Here is a 22,070-nt window from a genome sequence, read left to right on the forward strand (position 1 = left end):
CCAGAATCCCAGATGGTCCTCTGAGCACCTCCAAGAGTAACCTAAGTGCAGAGCCAGGAGTAACCCCTGAACTGGGGTTTGGGCCAGGTGTGACCCAAGAAGCTGGAAAAAAATGGGGGAAAAATCTATTTGTGTGCCAGGCATGAAGCTAGGAAGAATGTACACTCCGGCAGGAGGAATGGTTATTTTACAGTATAGTCAGCAAAGAGGCACATGGGTAGGACAACAGAACGAGAACCTCTAGATGTCTGGGGGGCTTTAGCCAAATGGCGAAAAGGAGACTGCCAGTGCTGTTGGCAGAGCTGTATGGAGACCTGGAGGGTCCTGGGAGGGCCTGGTGAATTGAGAAGTTAAAACTGAACTATGAAATGAGGACGTGATTGCAGATGAGGTTAGTCCGGGCCCAAGTCTTAAAGTCCCTTGTCTGCCAATTGGAATTTAGACTTTCTCTTGTAGATCACAGTCACCGTCCTCCCGTTGTTCATCGATTTGCTCGAGCGGGCCCAGTAACTTCTCCATCATGAGATTTGTTGTTACTGTGTTTAGCATATCGAATGCATCACGGGTAGCTTGCCAGGCTCTGCCGTGCGGGCGAGATCCTCTCAGTAGCTTGCCGGGCTCTCCGAGAGGGGCGGAGGAATCGAACTCGGGTCGGCCATGTTGGCCGCTTGTAAGGCAAACGCCCTACCGCTGTGCTATCGCTCCAGCCCGTCTTGTAGGTCAGAGGGAGAGATTTGGGATGAAAGCAAGCATAGGAGCTTGCAGAAAGGCAAGTCAAGCCAAGGCTTTGCTGAGGTATTGAAAATGGAATAAGTGTTGAAAGGGAATCAGAGGGGACAAAAAGAATGGAGCCAGAGTCTAGAATACCTGGGAACTGGGAACCCCAGATGGTCAGGTTCAGAATGCAGGGGAGAGGGGTGAGAGCAATAGGACAGTGGGTAAGTCATCTGCCTTGCACGCAACTGACCTGGGTTTGATTCCTGGCATCCTTTATGGTTGCCTGTGTCCCACCAGGAGTGATCACTGAGCACAGAGCCAGGAGTCAGCCCTGACCACCGCTGGGTGTGATACAAAACCAAAATACAACAGATTTCAGGGAGAGGGGCCTCTGCTTGCTGGGCATGTTCTGCCTGAAGTAGGAAGGCAGAGTTCTGGGGGCCTTCTCTGTGATTCCTCCCGATTCACCCTCCGCACCCAATCACCAGATCCCGTGGCTTCTGCCTAAGTAACATTTCTTTTTTTTTTAAATGGTATAAAAAGGTAAAGGTAAAGGCCCTCCCGTTGATCGTCGATTTGCTCGAGCGGGCCCAGTAACGTCTCCATCGGAGACTTTGTTGTTACTGTGTCTGGCATATCGAATACTCTCGGTAGCTTGCAGGGCTCTCCGAGAGGGGCGGAGGAATCGAACTCGGGTCGGCCATGTTGGCCGCTTGTAAGGCGAACGCCCTACCCGCTGTGCTATCGCTCCAGCGATAAATGGTATATTTTATTTTTATTTATTTATGTATTTTGCTTTTCAGGTGACACCCGGTGATGCACAGGGGTCACTCCTGGCTCTGCACTCAGGAATTACCCCTGGCAGTGCTCAGAGGACCATATGGGATGCTGGGAATCGAACCTGGGTCGGCCGTGTGCAAGGCAAACGCCCTACCCGCTGTGCTATTGCTCCAGCCCCTAAGTAACATTTCTAATTCTTTCTAAAAGTGTCATCAGTGTCCCTTGGCAAGATATCGGAGGCCTCCTAGCTGTAGCCACACATCTGCCTTGCTTCGGGCCATCCTTCTGTTTTGCAATCTAAGTGCTCTTTCTAAAACAATTTCTGGTCTTGTCCTCTTGAATCAGCCTCCAGCATCCTCACGCTGCCCTCCCAATGCAGGACTAACCCTGCAGCAGAGCACGAGGCCTGTCAGTCTCGGGTCCCTACCCATTCCCCTGACTCTTCTTTGGCTGTTTCCATGCTTCTGCCATATTCCTTCCTCTCTGAACAATCTCAGCAAGAACGGTGGGAACTACAAGGTCTTCGAGATAGCACATGGATTAAGGCATATGCCTTGCATCCTGCCTGCCCCGGTTTGAAGCCCCAGCACTCCACAGAGTTCCTCTAGCACCACTCTGGGTTACTCTTTTTTTTTTTTTTTTTTTTTTACAGTTGTAGATTTACAATTTTTTTTGTGCTTGGGTTTCAATTATACAATGATCAGATACCCATCCCTCCACCAGTGCCCGTTTTTCACCACCATGGATAATATCCCTCCCACCCTCTGGGTTACTCTTGAGCACGGCCCCAAAACCTAAAAGACAATAGGAACTACACTTTATCACTTCAGCCAGGTTTCCTGTATGTTGGGTAGTTGATTGGCCCTTGTGTGATACCATCACCTCTTCATGCATCGAAGAACTGAAGCCTAAAGTGGGCAAGTCATTTGGAAAAGGTCATGCACAGCCAGGAGGTAGATCATCTACCTCCAGTTTCTAACCACTACACTGGACCGCTGCCACCTCACAGTTCTCTAACCATGCCTCTGTGTGCTCACCTGGGCATGCAGAGAATGGTGCCTGGAGTGTTGGGACACTGTCTCCTAATTCCCACCTTCAGCCAACCTGGGCCAAGAACACAGGGTGGTGGCAGAGTTTAGATGGAAGTACCTTGGTCCAAGGTGTTTGAAACTTTCTCCTGAGGGAAACAGGGAACAACGGACGTGTGTGAAGCACTGGAATGGGTCAGATGGGCGATTTTTTCAGGGGGCCTCTCTGTGGAGAGTAGGATGGGGTAAGCCAGGATGCGGTTGCAGTAAACCAAGTAAGAATGAGGGTGTGGACACAAGTCATGACTGTGAAGGTGAAGATTAATGGGCTGGTCTAAGGGAGATATGGGTGTGATTGGCAGGACTTGGCCGTTGTTCCTGTAAGGAGGTCAAGGGAGAGCAATGCGTCAGAGACAGCTTTGTAGGGACTAAGAGGAGGTCAAGCAGTGGCTGAAGGATGCACAGAGCAGCAGGAGTTCCCTTCGGGACGTACTGATAGGAAGGCTGTGAGAAACCACTGAAGACCATGAAAACTGTCTCCATGGTCCAGACTCAGGAGGGAGCCTGAGAAGTGGGATCCAGGGGTCGTTCATGCCTACAGATGATGCGAGTGCGTGAGTGAGGTCTTTCGACACATCAGACAAGTGCAACATGAATTTTAAATGCATCAAATTAAAAACAAAACAACCCATAGTTCCCAGGACTGGAGCACACCCCTGGGTTCAGTTCCCAGTACTGCATGGTGGTCCCTGGCACCACCAGAATCGCCCCGGTGCCCCCAGACACTGCTGAGCACAGGCCAGGTATCCTTGGGAATGGCCTCCAAGTCCCTGAGCACTGCTTGGGAGAACCCCTGCCCCACAAACACACATAAAGTAAAAAGTAAAGTAAAGGCCCTCCCGTTGATCATCGATTTGCTCGAGCGGGCCCAGTAACGTCTCCATCGGAGACTTTGTTGTTACTGTGTTTGGCATATCGAATACGTCACGGGGAGCTTGCCAGGCTTTGCCATGAGGGCGAGATACTCTCGGTAGCTTGCCGGGCTCTCCGAGAGGGGAGGAGGAATTGAACTCAGGTCGGCCATGTTGGCTGCGTGCAAGGCAAACGCCCTACCGCTGTGCTATCACTCCAGCTCACACAAAAAAAATAACTTAGAAAACAAGTCACCCAGGCACAGGTACTGGAATGACTCGGCCTCCTCAATAGAGCCATTTTCTCACACTGAAGCAAACCTTTTTATTTATTTTAAAGATAGACTTATATACCCAGACAGTCTACCCTAAGGTCAAAAGTATCTCCAGATTTTAAAAAACACACAAAAATAATTCTAATTTCTTAGGAAGCTACTGGAAAATGCGTTTCAACAAAACTAGAGAGTAAACCAAGGAGGAGGAAGAGGTGAATCCAGAAAACAGGGTAACTGACATCAAAGGGAAATCTCCCTGAGGAACTGAGGTGGCGATTCCAAACTGGAGCAGAAGGACAGGCTTTGAGACAGTTCCCAGGGAACTGATGGATCTCATCAACTGTGGGGAACATCTGGGAAAATGTTCATTGCTCCTGTTTGGAAACATGGAAGAAAATTGTTCCAGAAACTTAGGAACAATTGAAAAAAAATGTTTTTTCTTTAACTTTTGGTTCACACCCAGAATTAATCGAAACCACTTGGTGCTGGCAATCAAGCATAAGTATATTCTTCAGCCCTTTATTATTTTGAACAGGGGGAGGTTTGGGCTGTACCTGGTGGTGTACAGGGCTTACTCCTGGCTCCGCCGTTCTCTCTCTCTCTCTCTCTCTCTCTCTCTCTCTCTCTCTCTCTCTCTCTCTCTCTCTCTCTCTGTGTGTGTGTGTTTTGTTTGTTGACCATACTAAGCTGTGTTCAGGGCTTACTCCTGACTCTGTGCTCTGGAATCACTCCTGGCTGTGACCTCCCCCCCAAAATGTTCAGTTTGCACCCTACGTGAACCCTGTTTATTTACTTGGTCAAAAGTGTAAACACATGGACTGGAGCAGTAATATAGCAGGTGGGATGCTTGCCTTGCACAAGACCAACCCAGGATCGATCCCCAGCACCCCATATGGTGCTCCAAGCCTTCCAGGAGTTCTCCCTGAGCTCAGTGCCAATGGGGGTAACCCAAACTTTCCCCCCAAGTACAAACACTCATTTAACTGAATTGTGAGAAGCTACACTGTGAGGTTAGGGGAAGGAAAACGGGATTTTTTCAACTGCCAGAATACAAAAGCAATACGGTCTAAAATGAACAAAGCAAGGAGAGAGCACACAGTGGGCTGAGCACATGTCTGGCATGCTGGAGGCCCGGGTATGCGCCCTGGCATCACACAGTCCACCGAGCACCGCAGGAAGTAGCCCCTGAGCACAGAGCCAGGAGTAGCACCTCAGCACTACTGAGTGTGGCCTTCCCCTCAAAGACCTTCCAAAATAAGACCCGTCCTGAGAGAATCAGACTCAGGGTTCAACATACGAATCTGAAGAGCAGGTACAGTTCAACCATAATGCGCACTGGTTGGAAAAACACAGGGGTCTCCTGAATTGAAAATGGCTGGAGAAGGCCCAGAAAGGCAAGTGCTATTTCTGATGTTTTTTAATTGTTTTATTTGTATTTAGTTCTCCCATTGCTGCTGCTGTAGTGCCCAAGGCTCTCACGTGCCTGGCTGCGATACTCACCACGGGACCCTTTCGTGGTAAGGCGCATGCACTGGGGGTGGCCCAAAAACAACAACAGCATGGGCTGGAGCGATAGCACAGCGGGTAGAGCATTTGCCTTGCACGCGGCCAACCCGGGTTCGACTCCCAGCATCCCATGTGGTCCCCCTAGCACTGCCAGAAGTAATTCCTGAGTGCAGAGTCAGGAGTAACCCCTGTTGCATCCCCAGGTGTGACTCCCCCCCCCAAAAGAAACAGTAATAAAACTGTTTTGTTTTGTTTCGGGGCCACACCTGGCAACGCTCAGGGGTTGCTCCTGGCTTTACGCTCGGATTACTCCTAGTGGTGCTGAAGATGGATCCTGGTTCAGCAGCGTGCAAGGCAAACGACCTACCCAGACTGTCACTCCGGCCCCACAATAAATTTTTTTAAGTAATTAAAATGTGGGCTGACAGATCCAAGAAAGCCTTGAAGAGCTGTAAGAGGAAGCTGTCCAATCTTGTCAGGGTATCTTTGCTAGTACCTTAAGTTCTTGGCAGGGTCAGTTTTGTGTGCAGGTCGATCCCCAGTATTCGCCTGACTGGGTCTCGCCCTGGCCCCACCCCAGGCCACGTGGCTGCCCTTCCCTGGGCAGAGAGCAGACCCAGTGTCCTCTGGGGAGCAGTGGAGGATGAGTCTGTACCGGCGCGCCTCCGCTCATTGCTTCCTAATAAAATTCTGATAGCCGGGCCCCATCAATATCTCAAATATAGGTGAGGAAACGTTAATTTAGAATCAATTTTAGGATGTTTCAGACTGTAAAGTCCTTTTAACTAGATCTCTGGCGAAGATGTAGAAGCACTTTATGGGACTGTAAATTTCATGTTGAACAGTCTTCGTGAAATACACATCCTCCCCACACACAAGCTGTTCTCCCCATATCAATCACGGCCCCTGCGAGTAATGTTTCACAAATATTCTGTAAATCACAGAAAACCCCCATGATAATGTGAAATATGACTTTCACTTGTCTGTGAGACAAAAGAACAGCACATGCCTGGCTCCCATCAGCACTAACATTTGTTATGGATAATAACACTTTCAATCACAACTATTTTTGGAAAACGGGTTTATTTTAATCCTTCCCTCCCCAACTGCAAACACTCTTCCAAGGACACAGACTCCTACAAACCATAGTCCATTAATCCCACTATGGAATGGGAACTCTCCACACTTTTTTTTTTGGTTGTTTTTTAAGAAAATGAGCCTAGAAATCCAGTGTACAAGGTTAAGGGGCATTTTGCCTTAACCGATTGGCAGAAGAGGAAACTGAGACCAAAAAGACCCCCAAAACTTTTACACTGTGCAGATCCAGGAGTGAGGGAGGCAGGCGGGGTCGGGGGAGAAGCATGGTTAATGCACACCCCCCTCTCAGCTGGAGGAGGCCCAGGTCCTTTTTTCAAAAAAAATAATAATATAGGAGTACTGCTATTTATTTGGCCGTTGATTAAGCTGACTGAATTGGGCATGAACTCTACATTACATTTTTTAAATTCTATTCTGAATGTTTATTTTATTATTTTATTTTCCTCCTTTTTTTTTGATTCACCGTGAGATAGTTACAAAGCTTTCATCTTTAAGCTTTGATCATACAATCATCGAACACCCATCCCCTCACCAGTGCACATTTTCCACCACCAGAATTCCCAGTCTTCCCCCCTCACCCCCATTCCAACCCTTCCCCTGCCTGTATAGCAGACAATTTCCCCCATACTCTCTCTCTGATTTGGCTACATTCGATATTTCGACGCCAATCTCACCACCACTCAAACCTGCAAAAAAGGCAATGCTAGGCGATTTGTTTTGTATTGCTTGTTATGGATAGAATATAATGTCCAGAAAATTCTGTTTCGTTCTCTTCCAGGAGCTTTAGTTTATAGTCTCTGGGTCTTTTTTTTTTTTTTTTTGCTTTTTGGGTCACACCCGGCGATGCACAGGGGTTACTCCTGGCTCTGCACTCAGGAATTATGCCTGGCAGTGCTCAGGGGACCATATGGGATGCTGGGAATTGAACCCGGGTCGGCTGCATGCAAGGCAGACGCACCACCCGCTGTGCTATCTCTCCAGCCCCTATAGTCTCTGGGTCTTGACCATTGAGATTACATGGCGCTGGGGGCAGTTTGTGGGTGTGACTACCAAGCTTCTGGAATACTGGGGACATGGGGGAGGAGGCCCAGTCCCAATCCAAGCTGGCTTGGAGATCTCAGTCACAAGTTCCCGTGTACCTGGGTTTTCCTGCTGGCAGCTCTCTGGTGAGATTCATCCCGTCTTGGGGGAGGCTCGTCTGAGCGTGTGGAGAGTGGCCTTGCGCCTGGAGGCTGTTGGGTTCTGGAGGTTTTCAGCTGCCAGGTCCTGCTTGGGGCAGGGAGGGAAGCCCAGGGTCCTTTGAGTGCTCTGCCAGCCCAGCCCCAAAGCTACACTTTGGTTCTTGGTTTTGTTGGTTTGGTTTTGTTATTTTGGCGACACCCAGCAGTGCTCCGGTCAACCTTGTGCATAGAAAGTGCCCTATCCATTGTCCTATCTCTCTGGCCCAAGCACTTCGGCTCTTCAGTTGTGCCATCCCTACTGAGACATCTTCGTTCCATCACACACACCCCTCCCTTCTCCCAGTCAGAGTAGCAGGTGATCAGTCCCAGGGGAATATTTTGGTTTGAGCTTTGATTGAGTTCACTTGGTTAACTGCGTGGTGCCAGGAAGGGATACCCAGAGCTCCCACATGCAAAGTGTGTACCCCAGGCTTTTGTCCCATCTCCCCCACCCTCGAGGAGTATTTTTCTCCCTAAAGTATATTTTGAATGTCACAAAGCCACGGAGGAGACAAAGTCTCACCCTGTCTCCTGCTGGTGGCTAGAAAAACAAAACTTGGGGCTGGAGCGATAGTTCATTGGTTAGGGCATTTGCCTTGCTCACAGCTGCCCCGGGTTCGATCCCTAGCATGCCACATGGTCCCCCAAGCACCACCAGGAGTGATTCCTGAGTATTACTCCAGAGTTACTCCAGAGCCATGAGTAACCCCTGAGCATCGCCGAGGTTACCCCCCCCCCAAAAAAAAAAAGCCCAAAATGAAAGAAAAAGAAAGCTCAGAGTAATCCTGTTAGGATTTGCCTGGTCCTAATTAAACACCTCAGTGATGACTCTTCTCTCTTCCTTTGTAGCCAACCTCGGGACTGGCTGATCATGACTTCTATAAAGGAGCAGGCTGCAATTAGCCGGCTCCTGAGTTTTTTACAGGATTGGGACAACGCTGACAAAGTCGCAAGGAGCCACATCCTCAGCAGGTTCATCGAAACCAACCAAGGCAAGACTGGCCCTGAGCTGGAGCAGGAGTTTTCCCAGGGGGCCAGCTTGTTCCTGGTACGCCTGACCACATGGTTCCGACTCAAGTATCCTTTGATGAACAAAAAGTAAAGTAAGTGTTGAAGGCCGTCTTCGGAAGAGAAAAAAGGGAAGCAGGTTGCTGAAGGGACTCTCACAGTTCCAGCATGTTCACGAATCACGACCATCCTGTTATTCGTCGATTGCCTCGAGCAGGCCCCAGTAACGTCTCCTTCATCCTAGCCCTGAGATTATATTCAAGGCTCTTTAGGAGCATGTTAGGCGATCAAAATATCACCCCCACCCCCAATCCGGGGCTGGAGCAATAGCACAGTGGGTAGGGCGTTTCCCTTGCACGCGGCCGACCTGGGTTTGATTCCCAGCATCCCAAATGGTCCCCTGAGCACCGCCAGGAGTGATTCCTGAGTGCAAAGCCAGGAGTAACCCCTGAGCATCGCCGGGTGTGACCCAAAGAGAAAAAAAATATCACCCTCAGGGAACAGCAAAATACTAGGGCAGCTAAGGCACTTTCCTTACACATGGCTGACCCAGACTCGATCCCTGACACCCCATATGGTCCCCTGAGCACTGCCAGGAGTTAGCTCTGAGTGCAGAGCCAGGAGTAAGCCCTGAGTACCACCAGGTGTGGCCCCCAAACAAAACAAATATATAATTATCCTCAAAGTCTAAAATTCCCTCATCTCCCTGACTTCTCAGTTTATAAATAGAGCCTCATTCTCACCCCTGATGCTCTTGCTCCCAGCAGCTCGATAGCCCGTTCTTTGTGTCCAGGCTTATTCTTCTGTCTGAAGAACTTGTTCTTTGTATTTTGGTTTTGGGGTCACACCCAGCAATGCTCAGGAATTACTCCTGGTGGTGCTCAGGGAGCCATCTGGGATGCCGGGGATGGAACCCGGGTCAGCTGTGTGCAAGGCAAATCCTACCCACTGTACTGTCACTCCAGCCCATCTAACACCTTTGATTCCTCTCTCGTCTCCTCGCATCTCCGTTCCTCTCTCCTGTGGCTTGTTGTTTTGTTCCCTTTCTCACCAGTTTCACCGATGTCTCAATCTCTTCTACTTCACGACCACAGTACATTTTCATCTTCCTCTCCATTCCACCCGCTTCCTGCCCGCCACAGAGAAGCTTCTTGAAAAGGTCGCTGTCTTCCTCTCCCCTCTTTCACCTCCCTCTCTCCTGCAGTGTCTCTCACAATGTTCTCTCACAGTGTCCTCCCCGCCCCCCTTGGCTTCTGGCTTCTGTGATACCAAATCTCTTAATTTTTGTCTCTCCTTTCTGCCCATTCTTTCTCTTTTGTAACCAGCCCTAAAATGTGGAGGTTTCTGTTTTGGGCTTTATTTTGGGGGGGAGGGGGTGGTTGTTGGTTTTGTCTTTGGGCCACACTTGTTATGTTCAGGGGTTACTCCTGGCTCTGCACTCGGGAATTACTCCTGGCGGTGCTCGGGGGACATTAGGGGAGGCATGTTGAACCCAGGTCTGCGATATGCGAGGCAAATGCCCTCTCTGCTGTGCTATTGCTCCAGCCCCAAATGTGGAGGTTTCTTGAGACTACTGATGATGATGATTTAAAAAAAAAAAGAAATTAATTTTAAAGCTTGGGTTTGGGGCCACACTCAGTTGTGCTCAGGGCTCACGCCTGATGCTGGCCCTGCGCTCAGGGTTTACTCGTATGCTTAGGGGATCATATGTGCTGCCAGGAATAAAATCCAGGGCTAGCGAGGCAAGTGCCTTACCCGCTGTACTATCTCTTCACCCTCCTAAAGCAAATGTTCATAATCCAGTCTAGTCACACAACTCCATATGGATTCACAACCCACTATGTAAGAGGCTAGGGACTGGGGGTTAGAATGATAGTACATTGGATAGGATACTTGCCTTGCACGCAGCCAACTGGGTTCAATCCCTGGCATCCCATAAGGCCCCCCAAGCACCACCAGGACTAATTCCTGAGTGCAGAGCCAGGAATAACCCCTGAGCATTGCCGGGTGTGCCCCCCACCAAAAAAATAAAGGTTAGGGCCTGGGGCATGACCCCCCAGTGTTCTCTTATATTGGGACCATATCAGAGGTTTAACGCACAGGTTTTCAGCCCCTCACCCCACCGCCACTCCCAGGATTCTGATTTGGTGGGTTGGGACAGGGATGCTAGTCTTAAGCACCCTGTGACTCTGAGACTGATGAACAAGAATAATGCTGAGGAACACTGGCGCCTACTGTGTCACACCCTGACTTCTTTCCCACCCTGCATGTCCCCAAACACGGTGCTCACCCCTCTGATATTTCCCGTCGACACAGGATGAGGAGAGAGGCACCATGGTAGAAGAGCAAAGATAGAGCCAATCTTTATTTACAACTTTAATTTGTCTGTTTGAGGGGCCACCCCCAGCTGTGTGTAGGGTATACTGTGCTCAGAGGTCATCCCTGGTATTGTTCAGGGGCCATACATAGTGCCAAGGATCAAACCAGGGTCGATCACACGTAAGGCAAGAACCTAAGCCCCAAACCCATGTACTCTCTCTCCAGCCCATAAAACTGTAGTATTTTAGGGGCTGGAGCAATAGCACAGTGGGTAGGGCGTTTGCCTTGCACGCAGCCAACCAGGGTTTGATTCCCAGCATCCCATATGGTCCCCTGAGCACCGCCAGGGGTAATTCCTGAGCGCAGAGCCAGGAGGAACCCCTGTGCATTGCCGGGTATGACCCAAAAAGCAAAAAATCATTTAAATCACTTAAATCCGCAAAGGATTCAGCACCATCGACCATATCCACACGATAACCAAGCTCATTGAGGTTTCTCGGGAGTTCAAGATGCCGCTCTGTTTAACGTTCATTGATTTAAAGAAGAAAAAGAAATATATAAAACTATAATATTTTATTCATCAAATTTGTTCTTCATTCTGATTTTTGACATAGTGCATTGATGGTTGGAGGGATAGCTCAGTGGGCTGAGGGCATGTGCTTCATATAAAGAAGGCTGGGGTCTGATCCCTGACACCAGTGGTCCCCGAACATTGCCAAGAATAACACTGGCAATGTCACAACGTAAATATATATTTTGACCCTAAATCATTCATGGTTTGCTAACGTTTTGTGACCTTGTCCTGCACTAGAGCAAACAGACTGGAATGTTCTGAGTCAGTGACCCTACCTCGCCCCAGCCCTTCAGTTACACCAGCTTTGACAGAAAACAAATCAATATAGCATCACCGTGTTTTGCAAAATTGACCACCGCCTAATCCCAGATAAGCCTCCAATCCCTTTTCTAACCTTGAATTTATAGAGTAGATCGGTAAAACTAAAGGCTTTTTATATTATGACAAAATTATGAGTTACTATTTACTGAACCGTTTCCCCCCTTCCCTTCCTTCCCTCTGTTGTTCTGGGGCTGACCGAGGTCACCCCCATTTGATTGTGGTGCTCACTGCCGATTGTGGTGGTCACCGGTGTCAGTCAGGGTGTGCACACTCTCCGCCCGGTGGTATGCTGATGCCACCCCCCTGGCTGTGGTCCTGAATGGCGCTGCCAGCCTGGTGCTTGTGGCCTCTGCTGACAAGGTGGGCACACGCCTGCTGAGCTGTTCCTAGCCTCACTGATGAGTCTTTGGGTTCTAGGCACCGAGCCACTTACTAAGCCAGCTTTAACCGCACCAAGCCTCACGCCACACCTAGGAAGTGGTTGGTATTTACCCTGTCAGATAAATTAGCAAGCGGCACCCTAAAGAGGTCACCGACAAGTAAGCGACCAGTAAATACCTCTGTAGAGATGAAATTTAAAATGGGCCTGAAATGGGCCCATGAAATGGGCACTTGAGGGCCTCCCACTCAGTGGACAGTGCAGACCCACAGTACCACCTCCAGCACCACCCAAGGAGGGAATCTGCATGAGTGGTCCCTACAAGCATCCACAGAGAGGAAGCCTGACCCCGAGACCGAGTCCTTGTCAGAGCACAGAGGCCTCTGCTCAAATCCTGGTCCCTTCTGTTAACTCTGGAACCTTGGGCAAATAAATCATCAACCTGAGACTGTTTCCTCCAGAAGTAAAGAGGAATACCAGTAGCACCCCTGCAGGGAACAAGAAAGCTAGCAGTTGACACAGGGCCTGGCACACAGTAGACGCTTCGGACTGATTTCGTGGTTAGTCCTAAGCATGTGGGACTAGCGGTGGGAACAATGAACCAGTAGATGTAGAGTGAAAGTAAGACTAAACCTGGGGGTTGGGGGCTGGAGTGATAGCACGGCGGGTAGGGTGTTTGCCTTGCACACGGCCGACCTGGGTTTGATTCCCAGCATCCCATATGGTCCCCCGAGCACCGCCAGGAGTAATTTCTGAGTACAGAGTCAGGAGTGGCCCCTGTGCATCGCTGGGTGTGACCCAAAAAGGAAAAAAAAAAAAGACTAAACCTGGGGGCTGGAGTGATAGCACAGCGGGTAGGGCGTTTGCCTTGCATGCAGCCGACCCATGTTTGATTCCCAGCATCCCATATGGTCTCCTGAGCACTTCCAGGAGTAATTCCTGAGTGCAGAGCCAGGAGTAATCCCTGTGTATCGCTGGGTGTGGTCCAAACAGCTAATAATAATAATAATAATAATAATAATTTTTAAAAAAGAAAGTAAGACTAATCGGGACTAGGGATGTGCTCAGTGGTAGAACACTTTTTTTACATGTGTGAGGCCCTGGGTTCAACCCCCCAGCACCACACACACACACACACACACACACACACACACGCCTGAAACCTGGAGAGATAGTACAGCAGGCAGGCACATGCCTTGCGTATGACCAGCCCAAGTACCATCTCTGGCACCAAATATGGTCCCCCAAGCCCTGCCAGAACTGATTCCTGAGCACAGAGCCATGAGTAAGCCCTGAGAACCATCCAGTATGACCCCCAAAGCCAAAACCAAACACTAGCATGGGACAGCGGGGAGAGGTGGCAGAAGCTGCTAGATTTAGCTGTGACAAAAGATAAGAGGGAGGATGTACTGAGGCAGGAGTGGGGTCTGAGGCTTCGGGGGAGCAGAATGAAGGACGGTGCAGGTACAGAGACCCCCATGCCTTGGCCCCCTGCTGTAGCAGCAACAGGCGGGGAGACTCACTCACAGGCACAGTTTTTGCAGCAAAGAGCCTTTCCTAATGAGCCAATCTGTCTCCACTTCTATTGGCATCCTGGGAACCAGGGTGCAGCAGAGATAATTTGCCTCACACACCCCCCCCCAACACAGCCCCATTACCTCCAGCCCATTACATTAGCCTTTCTCGGCCCTGGAAGCTCTCAGTCATCCACATGAGCTGCAATAATTCCAGCTAATTTCTTAAGTGTTCTAAGAGCCTGGGATGTGTTATGAGCCTAGTAATTGTTGACTAGTTTCTCCTCCGTTGTCGCTTGATTTCATGCCTTGTATCCGAGCAGATGAGTGCTCCGGGTACTTTATTACAACGACGCTTTTTGCGGAGGCTCACATTAAAATATAACATTAAACACTGCGGGTGTTTTAAATCAGAGTTTAATTTTCCCACCATCTCCTGTTGTTCTTCTGAGGCCGACGTGCTAATTCTTCATAGAGATAGTGACCTCCAGTATCAAGCTTTGAGCCAGTACAAAATGGAGACTCAATGGTGAAGCTGATCCCAGGAATGAGGCACCATCGTGGACGAGGCTGAGGCCCCCAGGACACAAGGGTCATGGATTAGAAAGGCTTAGAGGGGCCAGCATGACAGGAGAGCGGGCAGGGTGCTTGTCTTTCTCACCGCCAACCCGGGTTGATCCCCAGCCCTCCAAATGGTCCCCTGAGCACTGCCAGGAGAAATCCCTGAGCTCAGAGCCACGGGTAAGCCCTGAGCATTGTCAGGTGTAGTCCAAAAAAGAAAAAAGAAAGGCTGAGAAAAGGGACTCCTGCTTTCACCTCATGCCTTTTCTTTATTAGAGCCTGTCACAGCCCAGAGATTGTCCTAGGGAACTGCACCCCCAGGCCCTCCCAGTCCATGAGCATCACCCCTCCCCTTCCAGCCTTGAGGCCTGCCTCGGGCACAGGGCAGTGAGTGGTCATTCTGGCCCTGGGACCTGACAGAGTTCCCTGGACATCACTCCTTAACTCATCCTGCAGCTACCTAACGAGCTTTTGTCTAGATAAGCTTCTACAGTCCATCGGCATCTTCCTAGCAGCTGTGAACAGGTGAGTTCCACTCCAGAGCCATTGGGGTGGTGCGGTCTCTGGCATTCACACCGCCTGGGACCATGGTTTCTGATCCTCCCAGTTGCCCCTCAGCCTGGGCCTTCGGGCAGCCCCCGCTGAGGTCCTGCCCAGTTGCTTCTCCATTGACACTTGCCCTGTCAGTATGTTCCAGAAGACCAGCTCCTGCTAAGCTCAGGAAAAGAGGGTATTTATTGGCTCGCTTAACTGAAAAGCCCGGAGCTTAGGAATCCATATTTTAGTCTGCCTGGACTCACATGTTCAGAAAATGTCCCCAGTGCTTGTCTCTTCAAGCCTTCCCCTACATTTCCAGCTCAGTATTTCCTGGCCTGCATGGGCTTTGGTCCAGGGAAACTCTAGCCCTGCACCCGCCCAGAACTGCAGCGGATCTCTGCAAAGCTGTTCTGAGAGAGTCCTGGCTTTGGTGTCTTGTGGGACCAACTTATATCGCATGCTGGTCCCAAATAAATTCCTACATCAGACAAATGACATACCCTGTCATCTGTCCACCCTTTCCCAACCACATGGGCTCTGAATGCCAGAGCAGTGCCCTTCCGGAGGTGTATTTAGCTTTCCCACCTCCTGCTGGAAATATTTCCAAACCATTATCCAGGCTTTTCCCAAGAACATTTCCTGCAGAGGAGGGGGAGGTATGTGAAGGAAGAACCTCGAGGTCTCTTAGAAAGATCCGTGCCAAACACGTGACAAATGTTTTCTTTCTCTTCTTCTATCACTCGGGCCAGTTATCCATATCTTAAAGAATTTATTGAAGTTGGAGGCGTCCTGACTCTCTTGGAAATACTCGGACTGGACATCATCAGGGAAGAGAGCAAGAAGGAGTCCATCAAGCTCCTGCAGATCATTGCAGACTCTGGCCGGAAGTACAAAGAGCTGATCTGTGAAAGCTATGGTGGGTGCTGTGGCTCATCTTCCCACAACTGTGTCTCCTTAAAGGCTGGGGTCAGAGGCAGCAGCACCCCCACCACTGCAAGAGAATCGCAGGACCCTGGGTGGACTCTGTACCTGCCCATATCAACCCCAGATTTCTGATTCCCTGGGTCACCATTGGTTCAAGTCTTCCCATGGTGGCTTTGGAACTGCTGCTCTATTTTATGTAGGCATTTATCGTTTAGTTTCTTTTATTTATTGATTGATTGATTGATTGATTTGCTTTTTGGGTCACACCTGGCAATGCACAAGGGTTACTCCTGGCTCATGCACTCAGGAATTACTCCTGGCGGTGCTCAGGGAACCATATGGGATGCTGGGAATAGAACCCGGGTCAGCCGCATGCAAGGCAAACACCCTACCCGCTGTGCTGTCGCTCCAGCCCCATCATTTAGTTTCTGAGCCACGTTTGACTGTGTTCATGGGCTACTCCCGTAGCAGTGCTCAGGGGTCACTCCTCATGGTGTTCTGGAACCGCGTGGCTCTGGAAATTGAGCCTGGGGCTCCTGCATGCATGCCTGCAGCCACCTCCATCTTAAACTTCTCCATTTGAAACTTCACTCTTTCCGGCTTCCAGTCAGCAAAGATTTGTTGAGAGCCATGGTTTAAAGTCCTTTGTGAAGTTAAGTGAATTGTGGATAAGCTTCAAAATAAAACAGAAATAATATCACCGAATGGGCGTGCTAGGTATATACTGAGGTGCTAGCAGTACTACGATGAATAAAATACAGCCCGTATCTTCAAAGCTCTTATAGTGTGATGAGAAATCTAAATGAATAATCTTGTCATTTTTAAGGGTAGGGAGATGGTCCCGATGGCTGGAGAATTTGCCTTGCATGCACCAGATGCAAGATTTGATCTACAGCACTGCTTGTCCCCGCTCCCAGCACTGCTGGGTTATATCAATGCCAAGCCCAAGTGCTGAACCCTCCGGCCCAGTTGACTGAGTATCGGCAGAAGTACCCACAGGCCCCTTGACCATTCCTTGAGAGGCACCCAAAGGAATATTTTGTCTTTGCAGGATGATCTACTAAATGCTTCCATGTCAAGGAGATGCCAGCCCCCTCCTTCTTCGTAGCCCTCCCCTCACTGCACCTTCTCTGCGAAATGGGAACAACACACCTCACTATAGTTTCTGGGATCGAAGCCCTCGTGTTTGTTAAAATATTTGGTAAACTGTTAAGCGCTCCCCATGTATTAGTTATCAAACAGCATTTTGTAAAAATGTACATTTCTTTTCTTTGGTTTCGGAGCCATGTCCAATAGTGATTGGGAGCTACTCCTGACTCTGTGCTCAGAAATTGCTCCCAGAGGTGCTCAGGGACCGGCAAGGGGCCAGGGATGGAACGCGAGCTTTCTGCATGTACGTCATGCTCGCTCCCGTTTGAGCTCATCTCTCTTGTTTGATTTGTGCGTTTTGCAACGCCATTTTAAAATTGTGAACAGATTTTGACCAGCTGTGACATACCAGGCTGAAATAGAATCTTCCAGCCCCAGGTCATGAAGGAAACAAGAGAGTGAAGAACACGAGAACAGGGCCTCAGCTTTGTTTAGCAGAAGGCTTGGCTGAAGCACCTTAATCCTTGCGCCTCATGTGACAGACCCTTGAGTCGGGAGTGTTTCTCATAAATCCCTTCCCATGCCTGTCTCCTTTGCTCAGGTGTACGGTCCATAGCAGAATTCCTGGCAAAATCCAGGTCGGAAGAGACCCAGGAAGAAGTACAGGCTCTGTTGAATTCTTTGGTCCATGGTAACCCCAAGTACCAGAATCAAGTCTACAAAGGCCTCATCGCTTTGCTGCCCTGTGAGTCCCCGAAAGCTCAACAGCTATCCCTGCAGACTCTCAGGACTGCCCAGGTGAGCCCAGGCTGCCTGCCCCCTCGTGTCCGCCCCGACACAGCCTGCTGACAGTGACCCCCTCCACGCCTCTGGGAAGCTGACTCGCCATCAGCTGTCCAGAGGCCAGCGTGGGGCAGAGAGATCACTTCTCCCAGCACAGTGATTTGTCCTGTTTACTTAAGGATCAGGAAGATGTTGGCCGACTTAAAACTGGCGGAGACAAGCCACAGACCGATGAGAGGCTTGTAGGAGAGATTAGCGGAGTCCATCTGAGAGGCGAAGCACTGTGGAGATTTGTCCACAGCTTGAGCCTGAAGAGGCTCCAGGCTTGGGGATGCTCCATCTCGCTCGCTGGGTTCTGCCTTCCGGTCAGGCAGGGCCCTGGGATGAGAGCATAGCAGACGTGGGGCTGAGTGACCACAGCTGCGATGGCACATCTGTCCTGCGAGTCCGCAAAGCTCAGCAGCTGTCCCTGTGGACTCCCAGCATTGCCTTGTGTGGCGCCTCCTTTGGTCCCCAGAGCACTCCAGAGCACCACTGGGCACCACTCTTTTTTTTTTTTTCCTCAAGCTCACGGGCCAGTGCCCGCCTTCCCCTGCACTCCCTGCTGCTGAGGGAGCCTTGCCCAGGTGCATGTTCCCAGCCCCCCACGGCTGCTCCTCCTCTCCCTCCCACCGCCCTTGACCCATGCTGTGAGGCCATTGCAGGGCGGGTCATCCTGCAGCCCAGTCTCCCAGGTGGGTGAGAGCTACATCACCACCCGGTGCTGTTTGTCTCGCCAGGCGATTGTGGGCGTCACGCACCCCAGGATCGTGGACTGCGTGTTGAGGGTGCTGCGCACTGTGCACCTGGACGTCCAGTATGAAGGTAGGGGGGCAGCCGGTCTGCTCCTGAGCCCAGAAGGCAGAGCCAGGGGCTGGGATGATGCAGCCACAAACGCTCTCCTCTGGTCACAGAGAGCCTTGCCCCCGAGTGTCCCGACAGACAGCCGGGGCAGGTGCAGGGCAGTAGGTGGGTCACTCAGGAGACAGTTGGCAGTCGAGTCTGTGCCTGAATATTTGCTAGAATCTTGGGGCCAGAGAGATAGTACAGCGAGTAGGGTTCTTGCCTCGCACACAGCCAACCTGGGTTCAAACCCCAGCATCCCAAACGGTCCCCCGGGCACCACCTGGAGTGATTCCTGAGTGCAGGCAGAAGTCCTGAGCGTCAAGACATGCCTCCACCACCACAAAAAGAAGTAAAGAGGGTAGTAGAGCAAAGACCCCCAGATGCGTCTGGGGAATGACAGGAAGATTCTCTGAGGGGAGGGGTACGAGGGGTCTGGGTTCAGGAAGACCTGGCGCCCCAGACCAGGAGCCTCGTGGTGTGCAGAAGGCACGTCCCTACAGGGGGCAGCATGGAGCCGTCAGATGGGGGAGGGAGGGAGTGGCGGGAGACAGCAGGTTGCCCCAACGATAGCTTGAGGCTGCTAGCCAGCTGGGAGCCTTCTGGATTGTTCAGATAACACGGGGATGCAGGATCTGGAGGCCTTGCTCAGGAAAAGAGCACTTGGGCAGGAGACCCTTGGGGGTCGACACACAGTGCTGTGTGGAAATCCTGTCGGTGGCAGCAGGCCCAGGGGATGGCTTGGAGCTCATGCTAGGCGGGTGGGACCCCCAGCACAGAGTCTGCTGTAGCCCTGCACTCAGGCCCAGAGCCGCCCCCAAACCAACCAACCAGCCACCATTTCTGCAGAAGCAGAGTCTCCGGCTAGGGGAAGGGGTGAGGGCTGGAAGGACCCCAGAACTGCACGGAGCTGCGGCTAGCCTTAGAGCAAGGGTGCGGCGCCTGGTGGGGGATCAAGTCCGCAGACATAACCAGACAACCAGGGCGAGCCTGGGACCCCCAGTTCTGAGCCTGGAGTGGCCCTGAGCCCCCTCTCCCACCTACCTCCACATGGCCTGCCGACCTTCTCCTTCTCCTTCACCACTTTCCAGTTTAAGTTTCTTTGAGGCCTTTAGTCCTTGCCAAAAGCCAAATGTCAGGGCCACTTCTGGCCTCTCCCCTCCTCCCTGCCTCCTTCCCTTGGGCCTGTGGATGCCTGTAGGATCCCCTGCGGCAGTCATGGGGCTCTTTGTCTGGGTGGGGGCGAGGAGGGGCGTGGCCTTATGATGGAGCTCAGGGAGGCTGTGTGGCTCCACTAGGCATGTACTCTGGCCTTGAGCCATCTCCCCAATGCTCTCATGCGCTTTGTGAGTTTTCGCTTTGGCTTTTGGCCACACCTGGTTGTGTGTGGGGGCTACTCCAGGTGCATGTTCGTCTCCTTTCCCTGCTCAGTGCCTGGGACATAGTGGTGCTCAAAAGAAGGTTGTTGGGTACATTTATTTTTTAATTTTTATTAGTGAAACACCATGAGGTACAGTTGTAGACTTACAAATTTTTGTGCTTGGGTTTCAGTTATAAATGATCGAGTACCCATCCCTCTACCAGTGGCCATTTCCCACCACCACGGATCCCAGTATCCCTCCCACCCCCATCCCCCCCATCCCACCCTGCCTCTGTGGCAGGGCATTCCCTTTTGTTCTCTCTCTCCTTTTGGGTGCCGAGGTTTGCAAAAGAGGCATTGAGTGGCAGTCATGTTCGGTGTATAGTCTACCTTCAGCATGTATCTCCCATCCTGGGAGGATCCTCCCAACACCCTTTACTTGGTGCTCCCTTCTCTATCTGAGCTGCCTTTCCCCCTAGCGTGTGCGGCTGGCCTCCAAGCCATGGAGTGAACCTCCTGGTACTTATCTCGGCTATTCTTGGATGTTAGTCTCCTATTTTGTTACTTTATGTTCCCCCGATGAATGCAATCTTTCTATGTCTGTCCTCCTCTTTCTGACTCATTTCACTTAGCATGATGCTTTCCATGTAGGGGTACATTTATTTTTAAAGTGGCTTACGATGGCTGAAAAGACAGTACAGCGGAGAGGGCGCTTGCCTTGCATGCAGCCAACCCAAGTTTTATCCCCAGTTTTATCCCCATATGGTTCCCCCAAGCACCACCAGAAGGGATCCCTGAGCACAGCTGGGGGTGGTCAAGAGACCAAAACAAAAAGGCTTACCTTGAGCTAGAGCTAGCAAAACATGCTCTGCATGTGGGAGACCCCTGTTAGCTCCCTGATACTGCATGGTCCCCCGGAGCTCCACCAGGAACAATCCCAGAGCACTGAGATGGGAGTAACCTCTGAACACTTACAGACATGTAGTCTTAGGAAAGGGAGGAGGGAGGCTTAGCTCTACTTGTGCCTTCCAGAACTAGAACCTTCCCCAGCTTGCTCCCATATCAGGCCCAATCAACCTCCCGTCCCTGTGAGTCTAGCACATGACAGCCGGTACCATGGCAGAGACAGCCGGAGCAAGAGGCTTTGTCACGACCTTTTGGGTCTGATGCTTGCTCAGGGGCTGACAGTGAAACTGTCCCCACAAAACCACTTCAGTTATGCCAGACCCGTAACAGGTGCTCAAGAAGTGTGTGCCAAACGAATTATTCTTTTTGAACTACGAACTGGTGATCTGAGACCCAGGATTAAGATTAAAGACAGAGCGCATGTGTGAGACCCCGGGTCCCATTCCTGGCACGAAAAACAAAAACTTAAAGGGAAAGGGGGAAAAAAAAATAGTGGCCTGGGTGGAACCAGCAATGCCAAAGCTGTGATTCAGCCATTGTCCACGCAGGGGAGCTGTTTCGCAGGACGTTGCCTGGCAGCTGAGGCCGAGAGGCCGGCTGGAAACTGCCCCCAGCCCGGACGCAAAGGCCTTGCTGGCTTCAGGATGGCCCTCGGAGTGGTGACTGCGGAGGCTCACAGATTAGCCCCCGGAGCCTAAGAGCACTGACGATGACAGATACAAGTGAAAGACCAAGTCGCAGGGGGCGAGGCAGGGCAGAGCAGAGAAGTCTGATGGCTGACTAAGGTTAGCAGGGGGAGGGCTGGAGGGCGGGAAGGGAAGGAGGCACAGAGGGCCCGGGAGGGCAGCAGGTGGCATCTTTCTCCCGGGAAGGTACCAGGGAAGTGAAAACAGGAGGTGGAGGTGCCAGGGGGCTGCGGTTGGCCGTGGTGAGGGGCCTTCTTAGTCTCCCAAGGTTATGCCTTCCCAGCCCCCTCGCCCCCACCTGCTTCCTCCCATCGCCCAGCTCTGCTCCTGACCTGGCCAGCTGCCCCTCCACACTCTAGAGCCCCCTGTGACTTCTGATGTCACCCTTCTTCCCAGGCAGGCCTCTCCTTGGGCATTGCAAATATGCCCCCCATCCCTTCCATTTTAAGATGAGCCCTTCTGGGCCCAGAGAGGGTGCTTGCCCTACACACAGCCAACCCCGGGTTTGACTCCCAGCTTCCCGGATGGTCCCGGAGCACAGCCAGGGCTTAATTCCTGCGTGCAGAGCCAGCAGTAAGCCCTGAGCATTACCAGATTACCAGGTGTGGCCATAAAACAAAACCAAACAAACAAAAGAGCCCCTCCTTGGTAAGCTGTGGGATAAAAGGCTTAAACTGTGGTAGAAAGAAGTT

The 22,070-nt window shown here is 51.2% G+C and overlaps 1 protein-coding gene across 2 annotated transcripts in view; it reads left to right on the forward strand.

Annotated features, from left to right (window-relative positions):
- The window catches only part of ARMH1 (armadillo like helical domain containing 1), a 39,200-nt gene that overhangs the window by 7,969 nt on the left and 9,161 nt on the right, over positions 1–22,070 (forward strand). The window contains exons 1-6 of one of the 2 annotated variants that reach the window (XM_056130927.1): positions 5,190–5,228; positions 8,385–8,612; positions 14,668–14,736; positions 15,498–15,664; positions 17,363–17,559; positions 18,324–18,408. In XM_056130927.1, coding sequence (XP_055986902.1) covers positions 8,407–8,612; positions 14,668–14,736; positions 15,498–15,664; positions 17,363–17,559; positions 18,324–18,408 — 724 coding nt within the window. In that variant the 5' untranslated portion in view covers positions 5,190–5,228; positions 8,385–8,406. Of the gene's footprint in view, positions 1–5,189; positions 5,229–8,384; positions 8,613–14,667; positions 14,737–15,497; positions 15,665–17,362; positions 17,560–18,323; positions 18,409–22,070 lie in introns of those variants that run through there. The other variant, XM_056130926.1, reaches the window with a different exon arrangement.

This window comes from Sorex fumeus, unplaced genomic scaffold (genome assembly GCF_029834395.1).
Source record: "Sorex fumeus unplaced genomic scaffold, SorFum_2.1 ptg000082l, whole genome shotgun sequence".
Lineage (NCBI taxonomy): Eukaryota > Metazoa > Chordata > Mammalia > Eulipotyphla > Soricidae > Sorex > Sorex fumeus.